Source organism: Wyeomyia smithii, chromosome 2 (assembly GCF_029784165.1).
Source record: "Wyeomyia smithii strain HCP4-BCI-WySm-NY-G18 chromosome 2, ASM2978416v1, whole genome shotgun sequence".
Lineage (NCBI taxonomy): Eukaryota > Metazoa > Arthropoda > Insecta > Diptera > Culicidae > Wyeomyia > Wyeomyia smithii.
Window position 1 is genome coordinate 221,586,441 of NC_073695.1, and position 27,836 is coordinate 221,614,276.

General features: G+C 39.9%; 1 protein-coding gene across 2 annotated transcripts in view; it reads left to right on the forward strand.

Annotated features, from left to right (window-relative positions):
* The window catches only part of LOC129721767 (receptor-type guanylate cyclase Gyc76C-like), a 151,124-nt gene that overhangs the window by 88,485 nt on the left and 34,803 nt on the right, over nucleotides 1-27,836 (forward strand). For both annotated transcript variants that reach the window (XM_055674691.1, XM_055674692.1), the window contains exons 3-4: nucleotides 23,650-24,308; nucleotides 24,374-24,442. In XM_055674691.1, coding sequence (XP_055530666.1) covers nucleotides 23,700-24,308; nucleotides 24,374-24,442 — 678 coding nt within the window. In that variant the 5' untranslated portion in view covers nucleotides 23,650-23,699. The remainder of the gene's footprint in view (nucleotides 1-23,649; nucleotides 24,309-24,373; nucleotides 24,443-27,836) is intronic.

Here is a 27,836-nt window from a genome sequence, read left to right on the forward strand (position 1 = left end):
ATACTCCGTCGTTTAGACCACTGGGTCGAATCAAATGGTCTACTATCAGAAACTCAATTTGGCTTCCGCCGTGCCAAAGGGACGAATGATTGTCTTGCGTTGCTTTCAACAGATATTCAGCTGGCGTATGCTCGTAAAGAACAAATGGCGTCTGCGTTCTTGGACATTAAGGGGGCTTTTGATTCCGTTTCTATTGACATTCTTTCGGGTAAACTTCACCGACAAGGATTTTCTCCAATTTTGAACAATTTTTTGCACAACTTGTTGTCCGAAAAGCACATGCATTTTACGCATGGCGATTTGGCAACTTTTCGCATTAGCTACATGGGTCTTCCCCAGGGCTCATGTTTAAGCCCCCTTCTTTACAACTTTTATGTAAATGACATCGACGAATGTCTGGCAAATTCATGCACGATAAGACAACTTGCAGACGACAGTGTAATCTCTGTTACAGGAGCCAAAGCTGCCGATTTGCAAGGACCATTGCAAGATACCTTGGACAATTTGTCTGCTTGGGCTTTACAGCTAGGTATCGAATTCTCTCCGGAGAAGACTGAGATAGTAGTTTTTTCTAGGAAGCATGAACCTGCTCAGCTTCAAACACAATTAATGGGTAAAACGATTTCTCAGGTTTTGGTACACAAATATCTTGGTGTCTGGTTCGACTCTAAAGGCACCTGGGGTTGTCACGTGAGGTATCTGATGAAAAAATGTCAACAAAGAGTGAATTTTCTTCGTACAATAACCGGACAATGGTGGGGAGCCCATCCAGGAGACCTTATAAGGCTTTACCAAACAACGATATTGTCTGTTATTGAATACGGGTGTTTCTGCTTCCGCTCCGCAGCAAACACACATTTGATCAAACTGGAGCGAATACAATATCGTTGTTTGCGTATCGCCTTAGGTTGCATGCAGTCGACCCATACGATGAGTTTGGAGGTTTTAGCTGGAGTACTACCATTGAAAAACCGCTTCTGGAGCCTGTCTTCTCGTATTCTAATCAAATGTGAGGTCTTGAACCGTCCCGTGATTGAAAATTTTGAAAGGTTAATCGAACTTCATTCTCAAACCCGTTTTATGACATTGTATTTCAATCACATGTCCCAAAATATTAACCCTTCTTCGAATATTCCAAATCGTGTCGACTTATCAAATACTTCTGATTCTACTGTGTTTTTCGATACATCCATGATAGAAGAAACTCGTGGAATCCCGGATCATTTACGCGTGCAGCAGATCCCTAAAATTTTTTCCAATAAATATCGAAACATCAACTGCGACAATATGTACTACACTGACGGATCACTTCTTGATGGGTCCACTGGCTTCGGTATCTTCAATAACAATTTAACCGTCTCCCATAAGCTCGATAATCCTGCTTCTGTTTACGTCGCAGAATTAGCTGCAATTCAGTACACCCTAGGGATTATCGAAAAAATGCCCACGGACCATTATTTCATCTTTACGGACAGTCTCAGTTCCATTGAGGCTCTCCGATCGATGAAAGATGTTAAGCACTCTCCGTATTTCCTGGGGAAAATACGGGAACATCTGAGTGCTTTATCCGAAAAATCTACTCAGATTACCTTAGCGTGGGTCCCTTCTCACTGCTCGATACCGGGTAATGAGAAAGCGGACTCTTTGGCTAAGGTGGGCGCAACAAACGGTGATATTTATGAAAGACCAATTGCCTTTAATGAATTTTTCGCACTTGTACGTCAGAATACGATCATCAGTTGGCAAAATGCTTGGACCAGAGGGGAATTGGGAAGGTGGTTACATTCCATAATCCCCAAAGTATCGACGAACCCGTGGTTCAAGGGGTTGGATGTAGGTCGGGATTTCATTTGCGTGATGTCCCGGCTTATGTCCAATCACTATAGATTTGACGCGCTCCTCCGTCGTGTTGGGCTCGGGGAAAGTGGTATCTGTGCCTGTGGTGAAGGTTATCACGACATAGAGCATGTGGTTTGGTCATGCCCTGTACACCGTGACGCCAGGTCTAAATTAATAGCTTCCCTGCAGGCCGAGGGTAGACAGCCGGCTGTTCCTGTTCGTGATGTCTTGGCGAGCCGTGACCTATCCTACATGTCCCTTATATACGTTTTCCTGAAATCCATCCACGCCCCAGTCTAGTCCCGTTCCCCTCCGTCTACACCCAACAAAACGACAAGAACACGTTTGAACCTTAAGCACAAAACCAGCAACCAGACCCCGCACAACAGAACCAGGACCCAAGGACTACGAGCCTCTGTCCCAACTCACGACATCGTGGCTCAGCAGAACGAATCCATACATGCCATTCGACGATTATCAGACGACCATTGAACAACACAACACTGATTGGAAATCCCATGCTAGTTTTAAGTTAGACTTAATTTCAGCTCGTAGTCGGCAGCGAGGATAAAAAATTTGCTTTAGTTTTTAAGTCATCAGATATAATTGGCGCCGTTAAACATTAAATTGTATTTGTGCCGTGTCAAATAAATGTTATGTGAAGACAGTTGATTATTTGTTTTGGCATTTTCTGCTTATCAGGTAATTTGTTAATCAGTTGAGTTGTCAACCGAACATAGAATCGTATATCATTACTAAATTCGTTGAGACAACGCTGTCATACCATTTTTTTTTTTAAAGTCTGTGTTATATTTTGTTTAATCTCCTAGTAACAATTAGTGTAAGTACCTTTAAAATAGTTTAAAGTTGCGCAGCAAATTTAAATAATTTAATAACATGTTAACATTATTTATACCGTTCCATGTTTTTGGGTTGCATATGGCTGAAAAATATACTCAGCATAGTGCTCAAGCTGGAAGGGAAGAGTTCGATTTTCGATACAGGCAACTGTCTTTTAGGATTGGATACATCTACCGAAAATTCAAGCGCTCTGCTCATTAGTGTAGGGATTTCGCACGAAATGCATACAGCGAAATGTTGTTCACGTTCACTTAACTTCAATTTGGCTATTAAAAGTTTTTGACATACGTTAGAAACCAATATAAACTATAGACTTGCCCATAAAACCTGTATGTATTTTCATTTGAATTTAAGAACCAGTTGTTTGCTTCACACTCAACAACAAACCACTCGAAAACAAGCTTTTGTGATCTTGTTTGCACTTCATAAGATACATCACCGAGCTCTTTTGAAAAAAAAGGTCAAAAAATGGTATTTCTAATAGATGCTGGTTCACCCACTGAACCGAACACAAAACGTCCCATTCATCGGTTTCCTAAAGCACAGCGCTAGATTCTCTCACTCTTTTTCTCCCGCCTGTTGTTCATACCACGCTGGAAAGCAAACACTCACGGGGCTGATTGAGTGGATTTGAAATTGATGTAATTGTGCAAATTGCTCCGATCGTTTAGAACAACAATCTTGATAGTGATCCAGCCGGCATCGGTTTGTATGCCAGAATATCAAACTACACTACGGAATTGTCTTGTTAGCACGTATGTATGCCGTGTCCCCATGCCCAGCTGTCGTTGCGCCGCGCTGTACCGCGCGCGCATTTGCACCGCGACTGCTGGCGACGATACGGCTATAATGAATCGGAATGATCTCTGCTGACTTATCTGGGAACTGCGCGCTATGCGGAGGAGAATGTGTGCGCCTTTCAGCTCCAGCAGAAATGGCCATTCATGACGGAATACGGTCTATTTTTAAACTAACTGCAAACTTTTCGCGCAATGATTGCCATGATACTGGGAATATTGCCTGCAGTTAAGTCATTACTATTATTATCGCGCGTGTAAAGTGAAACAGCTTTTGTACTTACTGTATATTCGATACTATCTATGGAAAAGCATAACTTACACAATGTAAGGGTAACTAGTAATTAGGTACCAATCTACAGGAGAAAAAATTAATGTAATTAATTGCTTGTTATCGATAACGTATCAATTGAGAAAAATATAGTTAACAAACAAAACAGTATAGTTAGATGAAGTGCTAATGCTATTATTACTCTCAATTTCATTTACTTAAATATACTGTGAATTAATTGAAATGCTAGTTCTAATCACATTGCTGGCCGCAAACTGCAACGCATGCGACCATGTTTATTTTGTTACCGTAATTGTGCGGATACACCGCAATAGCTATGTCTATATCAACAGTAATCAATCCCAGTTTAAACAATACCGCATGTTCAACCACCTGTTCTACACCTGCATGGCTGGCAGGAGAAATGGCTGAATAAAATTGATTGCCAACTTGCTTTGCCAGCAGAGCCTGTTCACTTTCAGGTGGAAGAATGTTGATGAGAGTGAGTGTGTAAAACTCACCTTTCTACAAATTTAACATTTCAACCCCTTCAATTCAATTGCTTCGTTCTATCAACATGATACTCCCATAAATTCATATTGCTTTCGTTTGCATTCATTTTACACCAATTGAGTTGTCAAAGCAGACCGTACGCCAGCAATTGCATTACGATCTTTCAATCAATTTAGATGAATGCATCCATGAACGTTTTTATTAGCAGCAATTACTCTGGCAGTGATGCCAAGGTAAACATCGACACCTATACATTCTGTTTTGCTGCCAAGATCAATACGACCCATAACTATGCTTCATGCACATGGGTAGGCGTCCAAATTAATTTTACATCATCAATTGCGAGATGACAGGCGGCCGCTTCGCCACTACTGGAGTCAATGTTGCCTGCCAGTGCATCAAAGAATAGCGTTCGCCGACGGTGGCAGCGCTGACAGTTAGCGTTTATTCAAACGAATGAAATATTTTTCCACCGCTGAACTGCATTAACGAGCAAATCCTGCAGGCAGCAATCAGTGAATTAATTAAAACTCATTAGCAAACATCTTCGGGAAACTTGCAAACAATGGAAACTCATTAGCAGACCTTCACGCCCCGCAACGAAAACTTTTGTGAACAAAATGAAAGTATGGAAAGACACGGTTTACAATATGCTAATAGGTTGGACAGCATATTTAATTATGATATTCAGGTGAACCAGAGCAAGATGATTTAAAATCCACGTTTTTTTTCCATAAATATGCACAAACAATTGTGCAATTGCAGTGACGAATTCAAATTATTTTAGTCGTATGAATAAGGTACTACAACTGAGTTGAAAAAAACTACCACAACTAATCGAAATTGTTCAGTTTCGTAAAAATGGAATTCCAACCCAAATCCAAATCCAAATCCAATCCAAATCCAATTCAAATCCAATCCAAATCAAATCTCAATCCAATCTAAATCCAATCCAAATCCAATCCAAATCCCATCCAAATCCAATCGAAATTCAATCCAAATCCAGTTCAAATCCAATCCAAATCCAATCCAAATCCAATCCAAATTCAATCCAAATCCAATCCAAATCCAATCTAAATCCAATCCCAATCCAATCCAAATCTAATCCAAATCCAATCCTAATCCAATCCAAATCCAATCCAAATCTAATCCAAATCCAATCCAAATCCAATCCTAATCCAATCCAAATCCAATCCAAATCCAATCCAAATCCAATCCAAATCCAATCCAAATCCAATCCAAATCCAATCCAAATCCAATCCAAATCCAATCCAAATCCAATCCAAAACCAATCCAACTCCAATCCAAATTCAATCCAATTCCAATCCAAATACAATCCAAATCCAATCCAAATCCAATCCAAATCCAATCCAAATCCAATCCAAATCCAATCCAAATCCATTCCAAATCCAATCCAAATCCAATCCAAATCCAATCCAAATCCAATCCAAATCCAATCCAAATCCAATCCAAATCCAATCCAAATCCAATCCAAATCCAATCCAAATCCAATCCAAATCCAATCCAAATCCAATCTAAATCCAATTCAAATCCAATCCAAATCCAATCCAAATCCAATCCAAATAAAATCCAAACCCAATCTCAATCCAATCCAAATCCAATCCAAATCCAATCCAAATCCAATTCAAATCCAATCCAAATCCAATTCAAATCCAATCCAAATCCAATCCAAATCCAATCCAAATCCAATCCAAATCCAATCCAAATCCAATTCAAATCCAATCCAAATCCAATCCAAATCCAATCCAAATCCAATCCAAATCCAATCCAAATACAATCCATATCCAATCCAAATCCAATCCAAATCCAATCTAAATCCAATCCAAATCCAATCCAAATCCAATCCAAATCCAATCCAAATCCAATCCAAATCCAATCCAAATCCAATCCAAATCCAATCCAAATCCAATCCAAATCCAATCCAAATCCAATCCAAATCCAATCCAAATCCAATCCAAATCCAATCCAAATCCAATCCAAATCCAATCCAAATCCAATCCAAATCCAATCCAAATCCAATCCAAAACCAAACCAAATCCAATCCAAATCCATTCCAAATCCAATCCAAATCCAATCCAAATCTAATCCAAATCCAATCCAAATCCAATCCAAATCCAATGCAAATCCAATCCAAATCCAATCCAAATCCAAATCCAATCCAAATCCAATTCAAATCCAATCCAGATCCAATCCAAATCCAATCCAAATCCAATCCAAATCCAATCCAAATCCAATCCAATCCAAATCCAATCCAAATCCAATCCAAATCCAATCCAAATCCAAATCCAAATCCAAATCCAAAACCAAATCCAATCCAAATCCAATCCAAATCCAATCCAAATCCAATCCAAATCCAATCCAAATCCAAATCCAAATCCAATCCAAATCCAATCCGAATCCAATCCAAATCCAATCAAAATCCATTCCAAATCCAATCCAAATCCAATCCAAATCCAATCCAAATCCAATCCAAATCCAATCCTAATCCAATCCAAATCCAATCCAAATCCAATCCAAATCCAATCCAAATCCAATCCAAAACCAATGCAAATCCAATCCAAAATCCAAATCCAATTCAAATCCAAACCAAATCCAATCCAAATCCAATCTAAATCCAATCCTAATCCAATCTAAATCTAATCCAAATCCAATCCAAATCCAATCCAAATCCAATCCAAATCCAATCCAAATCCAATCCAAATCCAATCCAAATCTAATCCAAATCCAATCCAAATCCAATCCTAATCCAATCCATATTCAATTCAAATCCAATCCAAATCCAATCCAAATCCAATCCAAATCCAATCCAAATCCAATCCAAATCCAATCCAAATCCAAATCCAATCTAAATCCAATTCAAATCCAACCCACATCCAATCTAAATCAAATCCAAATCCAATCCAAATCCAATCCAAATCCAATCCAAATCCAATCCAAATCCAATCCAAATCCAATCCAAATCCAATCCAAATCCAATCCAAATCCAATCCAAATCCAATCCAAATCCAATCCAAATCCAATCCAAATCCAATCCAAATCGAATCCAAATCGAATCCAAATCCAATCCAAAACCAATCCAACTCCAATCCAAGTTCAATACAAATCCAATCCAAATCCAATCCAAATCCAATCCAAATCCAATCCAAATCCAATCCAAATCCAATCCAAATCCAATCCAAATCCAATCCAAATCCAATCGAAATCCCATCCAAAACCAATCCAAATCCAATCCAAATCCAATCCAAATCCAATCCAAATCCAATCCAAATCCAATCCACATCCAATCCAAATCCAATCCAAATCCAATCCAATTCCAATCCAAATCCAATCCAAATCCAATCCAAATCCAATCCAAATCCAATCCAAATCCAATCCAAATCCAATCCAAATCCAATCCAAATCCAATCCAAATCCAATCCAAATCCAATCCAAATCCAATCCAAATCCAATCCAAATCCAATCCAAATCCAATCCAAATCCAATCCAAATCCAATCCAAATCTAATTCAAATCCAATCCAAATCCAATCCAATTTCAATCCAAATCCAATCCAAATCCAATCCAAATTCAATCCAAATTCAATCCAAATCCAATCCAAATCCAATCCAAATCCAATCCAAATCCAATCCAAATCCAATCCAAATCCAATCCAAATTCAATCCAAATCCAATTCAAATCCAATCCAAATCCAATCCAAATCCAATCCAAATCCAATCCAAATCCAATCCAAATCCAATCCAAATCCAATCCAAATCCAGTCTAAATCCAATCCAAAATCAATCCAAATCCAATCCAAATTCAATCCAAATCCAATCCAAATCCAATCCAAATTCAATCCAAATCCAATCCAAATCCAATACAATCCAAATCCAATCCACATCCAATCCAAATCCAATCCAAATCCAAATCCAATCCAAATCCAATCCAAATCCAATCCACATTCAATCCAAATCCAATCCAAATCCAATCCAAATCCAATCCAAATCCAATCCAAATCCAATCCAAATTCAATCCAAATTCAATCCAAATCCAATCCAAATCCAATCCAAATCCAATCCAAATCCAATCCAAATCCAATCCAAATCCAATCCAAATCCAATCCAAAATAAATCCAAATCCAAATCCAATCCAAATCCAATCCAAATCCAATCCAAATCCAATCCAATCCAAATCCAATCCAAATCCAATCCAATCCAAATCCAATCCAAATCCAATCCAAATCAGATCCAAATCCAATCCAAATCTAATCCAAATCCAATCCAAAACCAATCCAATCCAAATCTTATCCAAATTCAATCCAAATTCAATATAAATCCAATCCAACTCCAATCCAAATCCAATCTAAATCCAATCCAAATCCAATCCAAATACAAATCCAATCCAAATCCAGTCCAAATTTTAATCCAAATCCAATCCAGATCCAATCCAAATCCAATCCAAATCCAATCCAAATCTAATCCAAATCCAATCCAAATCCAATCCAAATCCAATCCAAATCCAATCCAAATCCAATCCAAATCCAATCCAAATCCAATCCAAATCCAATCCAAATCCAATCCAAATCCAATCCAAATCCAAATCCAAATCCAATCCAAATCCAATCCAAATCCAATGCAAATCCAATCCAAATCCAATCCAATCTCCCAGCTGGTCTCGAGGTACGATGCTGGCCTCACAAGCCAGTCGTCGTATGTTCGAGTCTCGGCTCGGGAGAGACTGTCAGTGTCAGTAGGATCGTAGCGCTAGCCCCGCAATTGTCCTGTACACTCAACAGTCGGCTGCGAAGTCCGTGTATAGTGAAACAGAAGGTCGAATTCCGATACGGAATGTAGCACCAAGGCTTTGCTTTGCCAATTCCAATCCAAATCCAATCCAAATCCAATCCAAATCCAATCCAAATACAATCCAAATCCAATTCAAATCTAATCCAAATCCAATCCAAATCCAATCCAAATCCAATCCAATCCAAATCCAATCCAAATCCAATCGAACTCCAATCCAAATCCAATCCAAATCCAATCCAAATTCAATCCAAATCCAACCCAAATTAAATCCAAATCCAATCCAAATCCCATCCAAACCCAATTCAAATCCAATCGCAATTCAATTACGTTTCGGATAGCCGCTTCAAAGCGTGAATGTTTGCTACGTTCTGGCGTTCCAGGAAAGATCGTTTCTTATCAGTTTGCACTGAAAATTCAAATAAAGTCATTTTGTTTTGAAACTCAAAGATGCGAACTGTTTCGTCTCGCATCTCCACAGCAATTTATGTTGATCACATAATACACGTCACGTATACTATTTTCTGATTTAAGTTTCAGTAGCTGCTAACGTAAACCACGATTTTTTTTTTTGCAAGTTATGTGCAATATTATTTAATTTTGCGTGTAATATTATGAAAATTTCTATTGAAAGCGATGGAGGCAATTCCTCATATGCGATTAGATGTTTTCATGCGGGTTGGAGGACTACGAACTTGTTTTTTGTTTGTTAGCTTGAGATGCATTTAGTTATAGCTGTCGAGGTTACTACTAAGCAGTCTATGAAAAACCGTCCCAAATCAGTAGAAACCAAGCCTTCTTTTTATTAATTTTTTGATGGCAAATCTATTTTTTTAATACAGTGTTTTTTATTATCAATAGTTGTTTTTATCACTTCTTATGTACTTTCCAGTAGTAGAACGTGTATTTGAAACATCATTTTCACTTGTGCCTTGTGGTCTTGCATGTGTATAGTTTTATGAGCTCAACTTATTTGATCAATTTTCTGAGGCAGCCAAGTGTGACATCTGTTCCAATTTATTTGTGTAATAATTTTGAAAAAAAATGAACGGTGAAATACGTATTTCATTGACTTTGGAGCAGAATTCACGTGTTATTCGAGCAGCTGAGAAATAAGATCTGTTAACATCTCAAAACATTCTTACATTTTTGTGCTTATAGAACGTGGATTTAAAAATTATAAAATCTAGCGGTTCAACAATTTCACATAAACAAGCATAACACTCTCTTAACTAAGCTAAAGAATAGGCAGTACAAGTCTTATTGATATTGTATGTATAATTTCCGTGAGAAAGTTCGCGAAAGTGCTACAAAGATATTATAAACTAATATTATAAGTTATCTCTTTTTGTTTATTCATATTTGTTGTTTCTTGAATTTCTATTTCATTGAACTATAAAAGTGCATCTTTTTATTTAAAATATTAAAAATTTCAATTGAAGTCAACACAAAAAGTCCAATTTTTATCATTTCGCTAAATTCACGGTTTCGCCAAAGTCACGATGAATTTATTTTGACCGTGATAAAATCGAAAAAGCACTGTAAAAGCTTGTGAAAATGTGTGATTCCTTTGATTAAAATACGATCATTATTAGCTTTGGGACTCAATGTCAGTACATCGGTACGATTTCCGGTAACGTCAGTTTCAGTAAATATCCGCTTTAATTTAGTAAAACTGCCTCATGCGATTTGTCACCAGAAAATTATCTTCTTCTCAACTCTGGAAAAATAGCTCTAGATCGGAATGTAGAATATGGATAATGAACAATGAATATTAGAAACGAAGACCTGTCGCTTATAGTTAAATCCTCAACAGCTAACGGCATACCATTAATAAATCTCAAACATTGTTAGATTATTCTCTAGAAAGCTTTAATCAAGCACGGAAGTGAAATACCCACTGAAGCGGCAAATTCGGACGCCTTTTCACAGTACGTAATACATAGACCGACGTCATAAAAACTCAACATTCAGCGTGCTCTATAACTTAATTATCAGTCAAAACGCCATGGCTTCCAGTACCCTTGTGGCGTACACAATGTTTGCTCGGTTCGGTCACTCCATCCACAGAAAATGATGACGCGAGATGTTCGTGCGTATACAACCAACACTCAAACTGTAAAGTTTATGTACCGGCGCGGAATCGCCCATGGAAATGACAAATGGCCTCCAGCGGACACGCACGTATGGCAGCAATACTCAAATCCATCTAAATGCGTAAACAATAAGTGAATAAATATCAGGGCCCATTCTAAAAATAGCATCATCTGGTACCCCGCGATCTGTGCGAAGAGTTACCGAACCGGTTAAGGGCAGCCTGTCACGGTTCGGCTGTATGTGGCGGTTCCGAATACGGCTCCGGCTCATGCTCCCTAGGTCCAGTAAATGAAAAGAACACATACGCAGAGGGAGACGCCGCAGCAGATAGGGGAGGGTCTCCATGCGTCTCCAGCCAACAGATGCCGACCGGGATGGAGACTTTTTTCGGTCCATTGGTCGGCTTCGCGCCGGTCAACAATCGTGGGTACGGATGTTGTGACGAAGTAATCATCAAAAAGTGAGAACCAAGAGGCGAAAATCCCAGCAACGGCGATGATGGAAGTTACCCACTGTAATGCTGAACAGACAGAGGTGGATTCGGTATCGTGCATCGCGGTTGAATGGCGCTCGATCGTGGCGACTGGTGAGGGGCAGTAATAAGACGGCGGCGTGTGAGTGTGTGATACGGCGCGGCGGAAGAAGCGAAAAGTAGATAATTTATTGTAAGTGAAGCTATTTTTAGAACCACGGTATCGTATAAATATCCACGGTTGGTCGACCGTGGTGAGGTCGCGGAAGGCGGCAGGCGCATATCGGCATCGTGTGCTGTCGATGTGTGTACGCAGGTAGTGAATGCATGCATGCTTGTAAGTTTGTGTCACTGCTGGAAGTTTATATTTCTACAATCCGTGCGTTCTGTGCGGCCGGATACGGTACCAGTTGCATCGGCAAAAAATTGCGGCTAGAATGTGGAAACAGAAGTGTCTAATCACGGAGTGATTCGGGGTTTGCGTTTTCCAAGGCAGTACCAATATGAAACATTTTAAATACAAGGAAAACATTCCATTAAAAAATGTTTCCCTACCTTTCTTGTAGTTCGCTTTGTAGCTGAATATGATGCGGCCGAAATACAGAGCTCTTACTCTATCAATCAAGTTTAGTGCTTCTTACGGTAGCGAAGGAACGCATATTCGAATCAGTGCATGTCGTGCCGACTATATAAACATACCTTTCCCCAGTCTCCTCAAACTACAAACTTCTGATGGCTTCCGTTTGATGGAGTAAAAGAGTAACCAATTAAGGCAAGGAGTATGACTGGGTACGAAGTAAGATAAATTGTGAGGAAGGTGTGTAAAAGAGTATTTGATTCATTGACTTACAGTACGATAAAGTACGTTAGATTATAACCCAAGTAACAAAACTGGTTTTATCAAAGTTTTATAGCTCTGTTTTGGCTGTGATAAGCGCTATAAAACTTTGATAAAACCAATATTGTTACTAGGGAATGGAACTAGTTAAGTTTTATGAATAGTTTTCAATTATGCAGGAGCATAACAGAAGCATGATTTGTGTAAACATGTCATAATAATTGAGTGTAATGAAGCATGATGGATTCATAATAGAGTAGGTTGGAAATTAATGATGTATGATGTGATAAGTAAGTGCAATAATGATAAATATCCATAAATTGTTTTGTTTACTTACAGCTAGTTAAGTACACTGTTGATAAAATGGACGCACCCTGTAAAAGTATTATTGACGAAAAATTAAGAATCCCACACGATAAACGATTGCGATGGAGCGACCCGATATGATCAATTTTGTCTATCCGCTTGAAGCTCTAGAATCGTAAAAATCTTCCCGAACGGCGGCTGTAAGCGTGCGGTAGGTACCGCCGTGACTTGTTTTTGTCTTGATTTATGCTCGCATTATCAGCGCTGCCTCCATAAAGGCTCATATTCCGAGACGTCAATGGCCCGAATCGGGCCTTATATGAAGCTATCAAGCACCAAAATAAATCGTTCAACCAGATTCGGATGAAAGAGAGAATGCGAAAGTTCGTCTGAAATGCATACGAAAATTGCTCGAGATGAAAGAGAAACGCCGAAGATCGACAGCAGCGAGCGAACACGACAAATAACTACACCACTCGGGATCGAACCCGGAGGAAGTGTAAGAAGACATAATCTGCCGGCCGGGTCGAAGAACGACTAAATGCTACAGACGGAGAGAGGGTAAGGTTTTAAAAATGAGCTTGCCGGAACGAACACAGACAGCAAAATAAACACGCTGTAAGAAACCGGAATTATAAATATAGAATCTTCTGCACGCCTCATCTGAGGGCATGCTCCCCAGTCCGTTTCCAACTTGCAGGCTCTTTACCTACGCGCTAACTAGTTGATTGCTTTTTATCAACCACCCTCGTTTACCTCCTCGGGTGTTTTCCCGTGTAATTCACGATGCTATTGGGCTCTTCATTTCTCTCGCGCTCTGTCTGGCGGAGGTTTTGGGTTTCCCGCGCGAGATTCGTCCGTCAAGCAGAGCCAGTGGAAAGTGGCACGATCAGTATTCGGGGTGAGTTTTTTTGCGGTTCGTCCTTTGTCCGGTGTATTGGGGGCAGACGGGCTTGAAGTGATTTTTGCGTCATATGTGATCCAGTAGTAGAAGCTGTTTTAATAATCGATGTTGAGTGCTCTGATAGGATGATGTGGCACAAATGATAGTAAAGTATCACATTTCTTCTTCACAATGTCCACGTATTCTCATAGCAAACTGATGCTCGAGTCTGATACTTGCTCTAAAAACAACAAACAGTCTCTTTAGTTTAAAGATGCATCGCATGGAAATGATCGTGCACTCGCAACTTGCATTACAAATCAGATAGACATAACGTCGGACGTCTCTATTATTCATTCCGTGCGGTTTAATTGCTGGTAAACATGTTTTATTCAAGCAATTATGTTAAACTGTGTAAAGTGGTAGTTGTTCTACAAAAAAAAAAACAGCCTTAAATGAATACTAACCGTATGTAGGTACTACTACTACGTACTACTTATTGATTATTCGTAGGTTTTATCTTTGCCGCTAATCTTCGTAGTTGCTTGCCGCGCGAACAACCTGTCAGAGCGAATTTGTTTCTGTTGATCGATCGCGTGTCACAAAGCGTGACTTTGCCGATTAAACGGGCACATACATACACACATACGCACGCAGAGCGAATCGTGCATAAATGATGGAACTCTACTGGAGGGCATTCCCTTACGCGCAAGCAGTTGCAGAGTGCAACCATCACTACAGCTATGCATTGGGAGATGAAAATCATTAACAAAATTATACTCGTTTACCTACCTGTTGATGTTGTTGATGTTACTGTTCCGGATCGTTTGAAACCGGTCGAATGTTGGCTGCTTTAGTGTGGAATGTACGTTAGCTGGCATCCATCATGAATATTGAAATTCAAATTTTGAATATTGAATATTTGTTAATGGATCACTGTGGTCAGTTACCAAATCTGAGGACAAGCCTAAACTAATTGTTAATATGATTGTAAATTTTGGCTAAAACAGTACTTTTTTAGCTACAGTCTTGCAGTTGGTAACCCTATTCACAACCCCAAGCTGTCTAGTATTTAAACCCCCACGGCTTCATCACGCAGCAGCTTGTGGAGAATATCGATGCTCGCATACGCTAGACATGTTGGCACCATGTCGCTTTTGTTAGGTGAGTCTTTGATGATGATTTTGTGGCACACGAACGCTTTATTCCCACGGCAACGTTGTCAGGTATCAGAGCGCGTGGCTAGTTGCGATTGTTTTATAGTTGTATTAAAAGCTCGGATATGTTTTCAATACAGTACTTCAAAGATGATGCGCCAGTGTAAAAAGATTTTGTTTTAAAGATTATGCTGAGTATTACCATGAAAAAGTTTTCAGGATCTCTATGTGCTGAAAATTTGGTGAAAGCATTTATTAGGCAGTATGTCGTTTCACTGCTTGAATTAAATTACTTGTGTATGACACCAGAATATTGGAGATTTGTCAATACGAAACGCAAAGAGAACGGGCTTCCGTCTAGCATGTTCTTGTCACAAAGAGAAGCATCCACGTTTAATAGCATTTTCGTTTAAATTCATCTATTTTCTGAGCATTTCGCTAGCGATTCAGCGGTCTTATGGCATTCCGGCTGTACATGTTTTTTACTCCGGCAGACCCGGGACGACTAACTTCATGGACTTGAAAACCGCATTCGATCGTGTCGATCACGGCATATTATATGCGAAATGCGATAAAAAAGGTGCTTCAACCGAAATGGTATTGATTCACATCTTAGTGATCGCAGAACTGCCATTAAATTGGGTACGTCGCAATCTAACTATAGCAATTCCGGAGGACCCCTAGGCAGTGTTTTAGGACCTCTACTATTTTCTTCATTCATTAATGATATTACAAGACTATTGTCTTCTTGAACGAGACTATTGTACGTAGACGATACTAAAATCTACAAGTTCATTCAAACTTATGACGGCTGCACCAGACTCCAAGAACTGATTGACCTTTACGCAGATTGGTGTTGCCTTATTTTCAAATGTCTTATAGTATCCCTTAATGCTTCGTAATCAGCTTTAACCGGAAAAAGTATCCTCTGGTGATTTCCACATTGCTGGAAAACACTTGACGCACTGCGCAGCTTTGGAAACTTCTACGCACTTTTTCAAGACGGTTTTTCCCTGACACCTACTCATTTAGACCCTGTGTCGGATGAATATTAGAAATAAACAGATAAATGAAAAAAATAAAATTCATAATTCAAACACCGTACATCGTCAGAACATTAAGTCAAGTGATATGTGATTACTTGTATCCCACAACGGAAAACGTGATTGGAATGAGACCGATATCTTGCACCGTTTTCGAGTTATTAAAAAAGCAATCCGCGTAAAAAAATCCTGACTGTATATGGCGCTAGCAGTAAGGGCGAATTTTGTGTAAGTATTTTTGACTTACCTAAAATAAAGTTTTTGTTTTGTGTTTTTGTGAACTCTTAGTTGTGGGAAAATGTTGTAACAAATAATCGTTGTTTGAGGGGAATGTTACTTTTCTCATTTCATTCAAAGAAAACGAAGAAAACGAGTTAAAAAAAATTACGGAAATGTTGCTCTAAGCGATACAACGTGCCGTGGTTCCTTCGTCGCTTTGAAGACGGTAATTTAGATGTCAACGACTGTTGTCCGCGCGAAGGAAAGCCAAAAACCTTCGAAAATTCTGAATTAGAGGAGTGCTCTATGCCAAACACCGGAACAGCTTGCTTCGGTAGTAGGAGTTAACCGCCAAGCCATTTTCGTTAGAACCAAACGAAACCATCTTTGAGAAACGGTATTAACTTCAACTGATGTTGAGAACTGCTCGGAACGAAAAAGTGATGGTATTGCATCACAACGCTCCACTTCATACTGCCAATGTCGTTAAAATTTACATAGAAACGCTCAACTTGGAAGTCCCATCTCACTAACCTTATTCACCAGATTAGTGATGGGAAATATCGAGAAAAACCGTTAACGATAATATCGTTTGTTCCCGGGTTCTCAACGATATTATCGATAAATTATCCAAAAGTTTTGACGTTTGAAATGAAAACCTATCTAGGTTTTGTAAGGGAGTACCAAGTCACAAAAGCAGAGAAAATTTTTGTTTACTTGTGATTTTTTTAAAGTTCGTTTAGCCATTAGGGAATAAAGAATAGTAATTGGTCATTTTGGATAACTCCTATACGATATTCTGCAAGTGCGAGAAATAATTCTCATCCTTTGTGCCACCTGGTGTGCCGCCTGAAACATATCGATAATTATTATTGACAAAAAGCGATTAACAATAGGAAGCGATTATCGATAATAACGATAAATGTCGATAATTTTTCCATCACTGCCACAGATATTGAGCCGTGCGACTGTGACTTGTTTCGTTTGCTGGCCTACGGCCTGGCTCATGGGCGACTCGTCTATAGCTGCAATCTGTTCATTGCACATGGGGACGCCAGGCAAAATACGAATCCAAATTTATACATGAGTCATTCCACGACACGACCATCAAAGATTTTGCTCCACTTACTCACCAATCAGACGAGGGCCGTGGTGGCTCGTGCTGTATTAAGAATTTGTCGCCTTGTTGGTCGGTTTTGGGCTGTGTTTCGCCAGTTCCCCAGGCGTCTCATCGCCCGCAAGTCTCCTTCGATCTGATCGAGCCATCGTGCATGCTGCGCCCCTCTATTTCTGGTGCCGGTAGGGTTGCTGAAGAGAAGTGATTTCACAGGGTTGTCGTCCGGCATTCTTACGACCGCATCCTATTGACTTTCGCCAGGTGTGCAACAGGATTCTCTCCAAGCAGCGCGTGCAGTTCGTGGTTCATGCGCCGTCGCCATTCTCCGTCGTCCGTCTGTACTCCACCGTAGATAGTCCGCAGCACCTTCCGTTCGAAAACTCCAAGGGCGTTTAGGTCCTCCGCGAGAAGCGTTGTTGTCTCGATCCCGTAGAGGTCTTATCAGGGTTTTGTACAGCATCAACGTCGTGCGTCGTCGCACTCGATTCGATCGAAGTGTCTTCCGTAGTGCAAAGTAGGCACGATTTCCTGCCTGGATGCGTCTCTGGATCTCTTGCTGGTGTTATTGTCGGCGGTCACCAGTGACCCCAAATACACGAACTCATCGACCACCTCTAGCTCATCACCGTCTACAGAGACATGAGTTGTTCTCCTTGGAGCCTCTCGCTCGCATGTACTTTGTTTTCGAAACATTTATCCGCAGTCCGATCCGTCCTTCGCTTTCAGTCAGGCGTAAGTTTCCTCCGCCGTCGCAAAGTTATCCGCGAAGCCCAGAATTTGAACACACCTTGTGATAATTGTGCCTCTCGTGTCGATGCCCTCCGGATCACACCCCCAAGGGCGATGTTAAACAGCTAACAGGAAAGTCCATCACCTTGTCTCAACCCTCTGCGCGATTCAAAGGGACTCGAGAGTATCCCCGAAACACGCACGTAGCACATCACTTGCGCCATGGAAGTACTCCTTCCACCTGTCGACCACCTCGCTGGCATCCGTGAGAAGGTTCCCATCCGCGTCGTTGCACATGTCGGCTTGCGGCACATAGCCTCTGCGGTTCTGGTTTACCTTCTCATAGAATTTCCGCGTTTCACTGGCACGGTACAGCTGCTCCAGCTCCCCTCTTGCTGGCGCTTCTTTCGTCTGAGAATCGTGGTCATGTCGTTCCGTGCCCGTTTGTAATTGGCCTTTTTCTCTCTCGTTGACCTGCCCAGGTATATCGCCCAGGTCCGGTTCTTCTCATTCACCGCTGCCTCGCACTGCCCGTCATACCAGTCGTTTCTGCCACTCGGTGCTTCAACTCCTAATGTCGCCGTTGCGGTCTCCCCGATAGCTGTGCGAATGCTGCACCAGTCGTCTTCAAGAGGCAATGCGCCCAGCTCCTCCGCCGTGGGTAGCACTGCTTCAAGCTGTTGCGCGTATTCCTACGCAGCCTGGAAGTTCCGGAGCTGCTTAATATTGAGCCGCGGGGTTCGGCGGTGTCGCGCGTGGTATACGGTCGACAGTTTTGAGCGCAATGATACCGCAACTAGGTAGTGGTCCGAGCCGATATCCGCACCGCGATAGGTACGTACGTTTGTAATGTCTGAGAAGAAGCGGCCGTCGATGAGGACATAGTCAATTTGATTTGCTGTACGTTGGTCAGGTGATCTCCAGGTGGTTTTGTGGATGTCCTTACGGGGAAAGAAGGTACTTCGGACTGCCAGTCCGCGGGAAGCTGCGAAGTTTACGCATCGCTGGCCGTTGTCGTTCGTCGCGGTGTGCAGGCTGTGCGGGCCGATCACCGGCTTGTACATTTCTTACCTACCGATCTGCGGGTTCATGTCCCCGATGACGACCTTGATGTCTCTACCGAGCAGCTATCGTAGAGTTTCTGCAGCTGTGCGTAGAACTCTACTTTCTCTACATCGGGTCTTCCTTCGTGAGAACAGTGCACATTGAGGATAGTGTAGTTGTAGAACTTGCATTTCATAATTCAGCCGTCCATGGGGACATGGGGAACAGTCCATGGGGACATGGGGATGTTAACGAAATCACCACGTGATCTTTTTTCCTGGCTTCTAATTTATTGTTGCCACCAAGTCAAGAATAAGGTTTTTTTTTATTCTCGCTTATTTTCCGTCGGTCTAGTTCCACCACTGTTTGTAGTGCCAATCACCGACGCCCGGGGAGGCGACTCCACCCAAGACCCCCCGAACTCACGACCCGTTGATTAAGGGACCGGCGCCAACGGCTTTACTTCCTCATGCGATGGAAGGCGTGATCCTAGAGATTTCTCGCCTCAGAAAATCTCTCGGTGTCGGCTAGAACTGAATCTAGACCAGTCGGGTTAATTGTGAGTGAATCACGCCACCTCACAACCATCGACACCTATGTCGGCGGTGGGATTCGAACCCGGGTCACCAGCGTGGTTGGCGGAGACGTTACCAACTACGCCGAACTCCCGCCCCTTTGAATGAAGCTTTTGCACTTTAGAAATATAGAATGTACTGAAAGCTTAATAATAACAATGGAAAAAATTTAAGCGAATTGTTGGCACTTGACAAATGAAATGACCACGTGGTTAAATTCGAAAGGGGAGGGGGGGAGGGGTTGGCTGGGGGTTTTCCAAAAGACCACGAAAGACCACGGGGAGTACGGGGGGTATAAAAATCGATCAAAATATGACCACGTGGTTTAGGAACGGCCTCCAATTAATTTCTGGTAGAAGATTTTGAAGAAAATAAACCAAAAAATCTAGGAAAAATGTTATTTTTGACCAGAAGTGCTTCAAAAACTAAACTTGCATTTTTTGACAAATGCAGCTGATTCAATTTTAAATTTGATAGTTACATCGTGTTCCTCGGAAAATTTTATGTAAGCAACACTTGCCATCACGAGGTAATATGAGCCAATCTCGTTATAACTTATTTAACGAAAAAAGTTTTAAACTATTTAATTATTTTTTCTTGCAGTTTATAGACGCAAGATGTCCGAAGAATATTGGTAGATCATAGAAAAAATATTATACTTGACTAGAAGTGTTGCCAGGTAGATTATATTTGTATTTGAAAAATATATTTGCATAGTCTGATTAGCAATTCTGCTCATATAAATATATCGGAAAATGATTTTATTCGTGGATAGCCTTTGAAGACGAGCCCTTGTGTCGTAACGGTAGTCGATCAGAATGATGGGACAAAGTTGTTGCTAGCGATGGGCAATACTATGAATAATAGTTAACAGATTTTTGTTTCAAAAAATGTTGCACTTGATTTTGCGTATGTTGTGGAGATCTTCGCAGTCGTAAAGTTACAGAGTCCGCTTTGACAAACGGGTGGTGATAGGTACACATTTTAGTAGAACCAAGCCTTTCGTTGACAAAAGGACTTTTATTATAGATGAAGAAAAAAAAGGACTTTTAAATATAGGTTATTCTCAGGGTTTTCCATTAAAAAAAAAACAGCTGAAACGTGATGTTCAACCCCTCCTGTGAATTTTGGTGCCCCTAGCTACCAACATTTTTTCAGAGACTGGTAAACATTAAAAAAATGTAAAATGAGCTTTATCGTAAACATTAAAGCGACGGACCCGGCGAACAATTACTATCCGACACATTGACGCATCTTCTGATTTAAAAAATCACCAGTCATTTGTTTATTTGTTTATTTAAAGTAATACAATATAAACAAATTATTAAAGATGCTACACGTCCCTCTGATGGGTTCGTTTTGACCATATTTAGTAGGTTGATATGGAAGGCGCAGGAAGGGTCATGATCCGTGATCTCACATTTCGGTAGGGCACATTTACGTGAATTTCTGATATTATGTTTGAAAATTCGTCTAAATTGCCAATTAGTAATTTTCCCACGAATCCGGCTCTGTGCACATCTTTTCTCTTTGCCAGTGTGTCAATACTAAGTAATTGGCATCATTTGGCATAAGGGGACAATTGGTCAGTATTACACCATGTTAGTGATCTTAAAGTATAAAAAAAAAATAGTCTGTTCTGATTTAATTCGTCTGACCCATATATCAGTGTAGGAATTTCATATTAAATTTTATAGCCGATGTTTCTAGAACAGAACGAACTACGAAAACATAAAGCGATCACAAGTACAACGGATCAGTGATCTCTTTGGCTATTCTCATGAAAAAACCCACAGGTTCTTGCTTGCTTGCGTAATGATATGGAAATAGTGGTGCCTGAAGGATAGTTGCGAATCAAGCAGTATACCCAAATCTTTAACTACTGATACTCTTTCGAGAATTTTTCCAGATACATTATTATCGGCAGATTCGACTACACTAGTCGGTAAAATCATTCATATATTGTTGCAGTTTTCTACAGTCTGCTATAGTGCGAATGACGCGAATAAGTTCTGAACCATCAGCATAGATAAGTTTCCAGTTTGCTGGAATGACGTAGCAAACATCATAGGGAAAAAAATGTAGAAAGCAGTGGTCCAAGGTTGCTTCCTTGAGGTACACCCTTCTAGTTAACAAAGCTATCTGACTCGGTGTCGCCTAGTTTTATGCAGAGTGTGCGGTTGACGAAATATGATTTTAGCCTTGGTGAAATGGTGAAAGCCTTGGTGAAATGGTGTGATGGGAGTCGTTCAATCTAGGCCAAAAGAATGGTTGAATTTTTTGGAGCTCCCTTACACTCTTTTGTGTAATCAGGATGTTTTCGGAAGAGGAAATCGATTTCAGTGTTTGGCGCATTTGGTTGGCTAGAGGTTGAATACAGCATAAATGAAACAAAAGAATGATTAACCTTCTAGTGCCCAAGTTATTTTTCAGACGGACCTCGGTAAAATTATTATGAATCTTGATTAACATTTTTAAGTATTTATTGAAGCTTTTTAGAGGTTCAACTGAAGCGTGTCTAACGGCGGCACTGGGCACTAGAGGGTTAACAAATACCATAATTCATTTTTATTTAAGTGAATTATTGAAATTTCAAGCTTCTATTTATAAAAAGAAAATAGTCATACTGGGTTGATAATCACAGCTTTCATGATACAATATATTTAAAATATATCATTACACTGAATGGAAATCAAATCAATTATGTAGATGAAATCGGTTTATTGGATGGATAACAAATGAGATAAAACATGATCAAATGTGTACACCAGCGTTTAGTAAATTATTAAAATTTACTACCACAAGCACGTATATCAAACTGTCCATACATAAACTCAACTCGGATTTGTACACCGCCAACGCTTTAGTTGATACACGTAAATAATCCTGGATATTGATGTTGAGCTTACCACTTATTGAAATATATTCAATTCCAACAAATCGATATTTATCCAGAAGTTTATTTCCATTGGCAGCATCAACTCAAACAAACTGCCTCTCCTCAATTAATCCGTCTGATTTGTCAACATCATGCCACAGTGGATGTCATCGACTAGTGTATACCCACACTGTATAATTCTACGATGCTAGTTGACTACTGCCAGCGAGATGATCTGCCTCGTGCACTGTTTTCCACGAGCAAATCAATAAACAGATTTGTTTTTGCTCGCCCCAGTTTTGCGACTGTTAAAAGTGTACTGTTGCTGCCGCGCCGCCGTCGACCGCCGGTTGAAGTTCTACCGCGTGCTGAAAGCAAGCTGGACTTTGATGGCTGGGTGAGCACGAACTTGCATCCCGACGGTGGTGGATGGTGCTTAACAACCCAGCAACAGGTGACGCGTGGTGGTCTAGTGGAAAGAGTGTGTTCATTTCGCGGCGGTTCGAGGGTTTCACAAATTGTTCATTTCACGTGCACTCAATATGGAAACAATTTTCGGGCGTCGGTCGAACGAATTGAATTAGTTCGTTTAGTTGAATGGATTGTTTGCATGTAAATTTATTTGATTACATCATGCTGAATTGGCATCGGATAAATAAACAAAACAAGATGGATTGAAGGGGGGTTTTGTAGCTTGATTAAGATGATGCTGGAACCTGGTTAATTTTGGGAAGTTTGACAAAATTTGCTACTCAGAAATTATTGAAGGATCTTCTATTTTCTTTTACTGTGTATTTGAACAAAAGCGGGCAATCGCAAAAGGACAGTTGAAACGACAGAAGTATTATTGGAGATGCTAGAAAATTGTGAAATAGATTAATAATTGAAGAGTTGATCTATACTCGGCATGACAAATAATGAATTATCTCAGTTTAAAATAAACGTGTCTTGTTTAAAACACAATTTCATGCTTACCTTAAAAACTGATATAAGTTTTTTTTCCGTGATACGCAAAGATTGCTCATGTGTTGTTATGGAATTTGTCAACATCTTTGGTTTTATATAACGAAATTGAACAGTTTTCTTTCAGCATGTTTGTAAAATTATTTTTTTTTATGACAACTGTGCCAATTCAGTTCAATGCAATATTTTCTAATGTAGAATTGAATGAAATGACTAATACCATTCCCATTTTTATTTTTTTTGCAGGTGCTCACCATCGTCTGGAGTCACGCCGATCGGCCCCGCTCTGAGGGGCCATGACGCGTTGGCCCGTTCTATTACTCTCACTGCTCTCGGTGGCGTTAGCCAGCGCTCCGAACGCCAATGGAACGTCCCAACCGTCAGCAGCCGGCTCGACGACCCACTTGCAGTCGTTCCTGCCGGCTTTGTCGATGTCGGCCCTGTCGTCATCCGGCGGCAGCGCCCAAGGAATCGCGGTTCAGCAGCAGCAACCTTTTCAATTGCCACCGTTGCCGCTGCCCCAAGCGCAGCACTCGTACGCTTCGGGAACGACTTACGTGCCAAAATTAACCACAAGCTCACGCTATCAAAAGTTTAACAACAATCGCACACAGCTGGTGGTTGGTTATCTCACGGCCCTGAAAGGTAACATGAAGGATAAGCAAGGTCTAACAATATCCGGTGCACTAACAATCGCTCTGGAAGAGATCAACGACGATCCCGACCTGCTACCGAATGTGACACTGGCATTGCGGTGGTACGACACCCGGGGCGACACGGTCATTGCTACGCGGGCCATAACCGAGATGATTTGCGACGGAGTGGCAGCCATTTTTGGTCCCGAGGGTACTTGCAAGACTGAAGCGATCGTGTCGCAGAGCCGGGATATTCCCATGATCTCATATGTAAGCAAACAGACCAAATTCTTGTACAGTCTAATTTAAAATGAATCTTCTCATTCGTCTCCCAGAAATGTTCCGAGCTGCACCGTAAAACACCCATTCCTACATTCGCTAGAACGGAGCCGCCAGATACTCAGGTAATTGTGAGAAACTGTTTGGAAGCTATGACCGTAATTTATTTGCATCAATCAACGGCAAACTTGGTTTCGCAGCACATGCAATAAAATACCCCCCAAAAAACATTCATTTCCTGCTGACTTTTATGGAGCTAGCAAACAAGTAAACTGAACCTCCGACGGTGTGATTTTACGCTGTACGTGCAAAATGATTTCGGAAGCGATCAGATTCGGTGTACACTATTAGGCATACGTTAATTGGAGTAAATGCTCGAACGAAACATTCAGCTAGCTGCTGATCCAATCGATTCTTTTCAACACGCGCTACTTTTCGCAGTTGGTGGCATTTTTTGTGGCGCGTGTGAGGTTTAAACTTATTGGCTGGATTTTATTGTAAGTGTGCGCCGCAAAAGGGCCGCTAAATGGCTCGTGTTCATTACGCTGCATAACTGAAAGTGTAGTAATGCATACTTATATCGTATAGCGCTCCTTTTACGATTAATTCATTCGGTACAGACTGTTTATAGTCGGAAATTTGATTCGGAAAATTCTGCGGCAGACGAATAAACTCTTATTTACTTACATTACCGTATAGGTCATTCCATTCGAAGCGTGAATACTACTCGGACACGACTATCACAGATTTTATTCAAAAATGGGGGAATTCTTCACTAGTGTCACTTTGAAAAAAAAATTAATTTTGGTGTCGATTGGAATACTCTCCGCTTTGTGGGACCCTCCCGTTTTGTTGCAAAATAACGCATTTTGTGTTTAAAACCTCTTTTTTTCACTTACAATTTGTAGCCGTAAGACGTTTGGAAAATACTGATAGGTAATTTTGAAGTGTTGCCGGATAGATTACACTGGTAAGCACAGGTTTTGCCGCAAAGTTAAAATTGGAAAAATTAAAAGATTATAGCTTTTCAACCATTGCTTTGAATTTTGGTGTCCCTAGAAAAGGTTACGTTTGCAGAGACTTAAATGAATTTTCCTGTAAGCCCACGTAGAAGCGACGAACTCTACGAGCAATTACTCTGCGTCAAACTGAGGCACTTCTAAGCAAACTAGGGGCAACAAAATTCACAGGAATGGTTGAAAAACTATAACCTTTCATGGGCAACTATTTTGAGTCTAGCTGCAACATTTTTATTCGCTTTTTTATTTTTGTACTGTAAAACTAAATTTGCATTTTTCGGCAAATGTAGCCAATCTTATTTCAAATTTGATAGTTTCATCGTGATTCTTGGAAAGCCTACGTAAGATATGTCCAATCACTCGGAGGTAACATGAGCCAATCTACGAAAATAGTTTTTGATTTATTAATTTGAAAATGTCTGTTAACTTTCTAACTAGCAGAACAACTCTAGAAATGATGTCAATTTTTCTGAAGAGTAAGGAGAGGGGGGGGGGCAGGGTGTCGTATGCCTTCCCAAACATGGTTAGCTGAGATGCTGTTTGAAGCTAATATGTCGCAACTACACCAAAGTGGTTGAATTCAAGTGGTTCAAGATCCGTCATGTCGTGAGCGGTGAAAATTAAAATAACATTATTTTGAAATAAGTATTAACGTTGAATAAAATACACTAAGGTCTTTTTTTTACGCGGGGGACGCGTCCCTAATTTGTATGGGCCCGGGTGAAAAACGACTTTTTTTGCAAATATAGCAAAGAAAACCGTCTTAAAACGTTAAAAACTCGTTTTAATATGATAGTGGCTAATCTAGAGACCAAAATTCAATATTTTAAATTTTGAGTATTTACACCAAAAATTGTGATTTTTTTGAAAACTGATATATGATCACTCGTGGCCTAAAACGGAAAACGTGATTGAAATGAATGCAACCCGCGTAAAAAAACGCATAAAAAGCGACCTTACTGTAATATAAAACAAAACAACGGCGAAAGAGCAATGGAGTGAAAAAGAAAAAGAAAAAGAAAAAGAAAAGAAATGAGTGAGAAACCCATAGCTTTCATTTGAAAAATTCAAATTGTTTTATCCCTCTACAACCAAGAAAAGCCCAAAAGTTCATTTCTTGGACTGTTTGTTTAGGACTATCATTTTTGATTAAAAATGATTGTTTGGTGTGAATAATTTAATTTAAAACTATTCTCATTAGAATGTCATATTTCGAGATAGGCTCATATTACCTCAAGGTGATAGGTGTTTTAACGCAAAATTTTCCGAAGAACACGCGGAATATCGAATTTAACATCAGATTGGCTGCATTTGCCGAAAATACAAATTCAATTTTAAAATTTAGAAATAACACTGGTCGTTAAAAGAGAAGAAAATTCGGCCCTTAGGCTCAAACTGGAAAAATGAAAGATTATAGATATTTGGAATGGTTAAATAGTTAATTTTAGTCCCTCTCACCATTTCAACAACGCATCAAAGGCTCCCACCAACTTCAACGCTAACGTTAACCGTGCGCCTCCTTTCACTGTTGAATCGATGGAGACGAGCGGTTAAAATTATCAATTTTGTTTCCTAACACTGAACCTCAACATTTTGTTCATGTTGCTGATACATATCACCATGACAATCGGTTTCACTATCGAATATGCGATGTAAATAAAGTTGTTCATTACACTGTGACACGGTTGTATGGGTCCTATTATAACTGATGATTACAAATATTTTTGGGGCCAAAAGGTTTGTTTGATCGGTGTGACGTCTTCGGCAAAGTTGTGGATAAAAATTTTGTCTTTCCGAAAAAACATACACTCTAAAAAAATTATTTATGTTTTGAAAAAAAAAAAAGTTAAAAGAAAAATTAGAAATAATTATCTAAAGAAGCTCATTTTTTAAATTTTTTTTTTATAAAAACTACAAAGGATTACCTATGCAGTGCAATCAGTCCGATCATGGAGAAATAAAAAAAATGACTTTTTGAAACAAACCGTTTCGGTTCTAAAAATATTTTTAATCAATCATCGAAATAGCATTTTTCAATAGCTTCTCAAAAATGAGTCGTGTTCCAAAAAATTAAACCAATAGCACAAAATGGCAACCTTTGCTTATAGAAACGTCTGTACAAAGTTTCAGCCTAATCGAAAATGACAATTTAAAAAAATATTAAAACTGGGACATTTTTGTGGAACTGCTTTTCCATACAGTTTTACATGGGCAAAGATAGTACAACTTTGCCAAAAAGACTATGCCAATTAAACAAACCGTTTTGACTGTAAAAATATTTTCTATTCCCCATAGAAGGCTATAATAGATAACAATTTTGTCCTTCAAAAAAATCCCTTTGAAAAACTATTACAAAAAAAAAATTCTTTTCAAAAAGTCATAACTTTTATTTTTGATTTCTACATGTTTGGACCGGTTGCATTGTTTAGGTAATTTTTTATACCTTTTTTCCAAAATAAATTAGATTTTTAAAAAAGGGCCATTTTAGATACTTATTTTT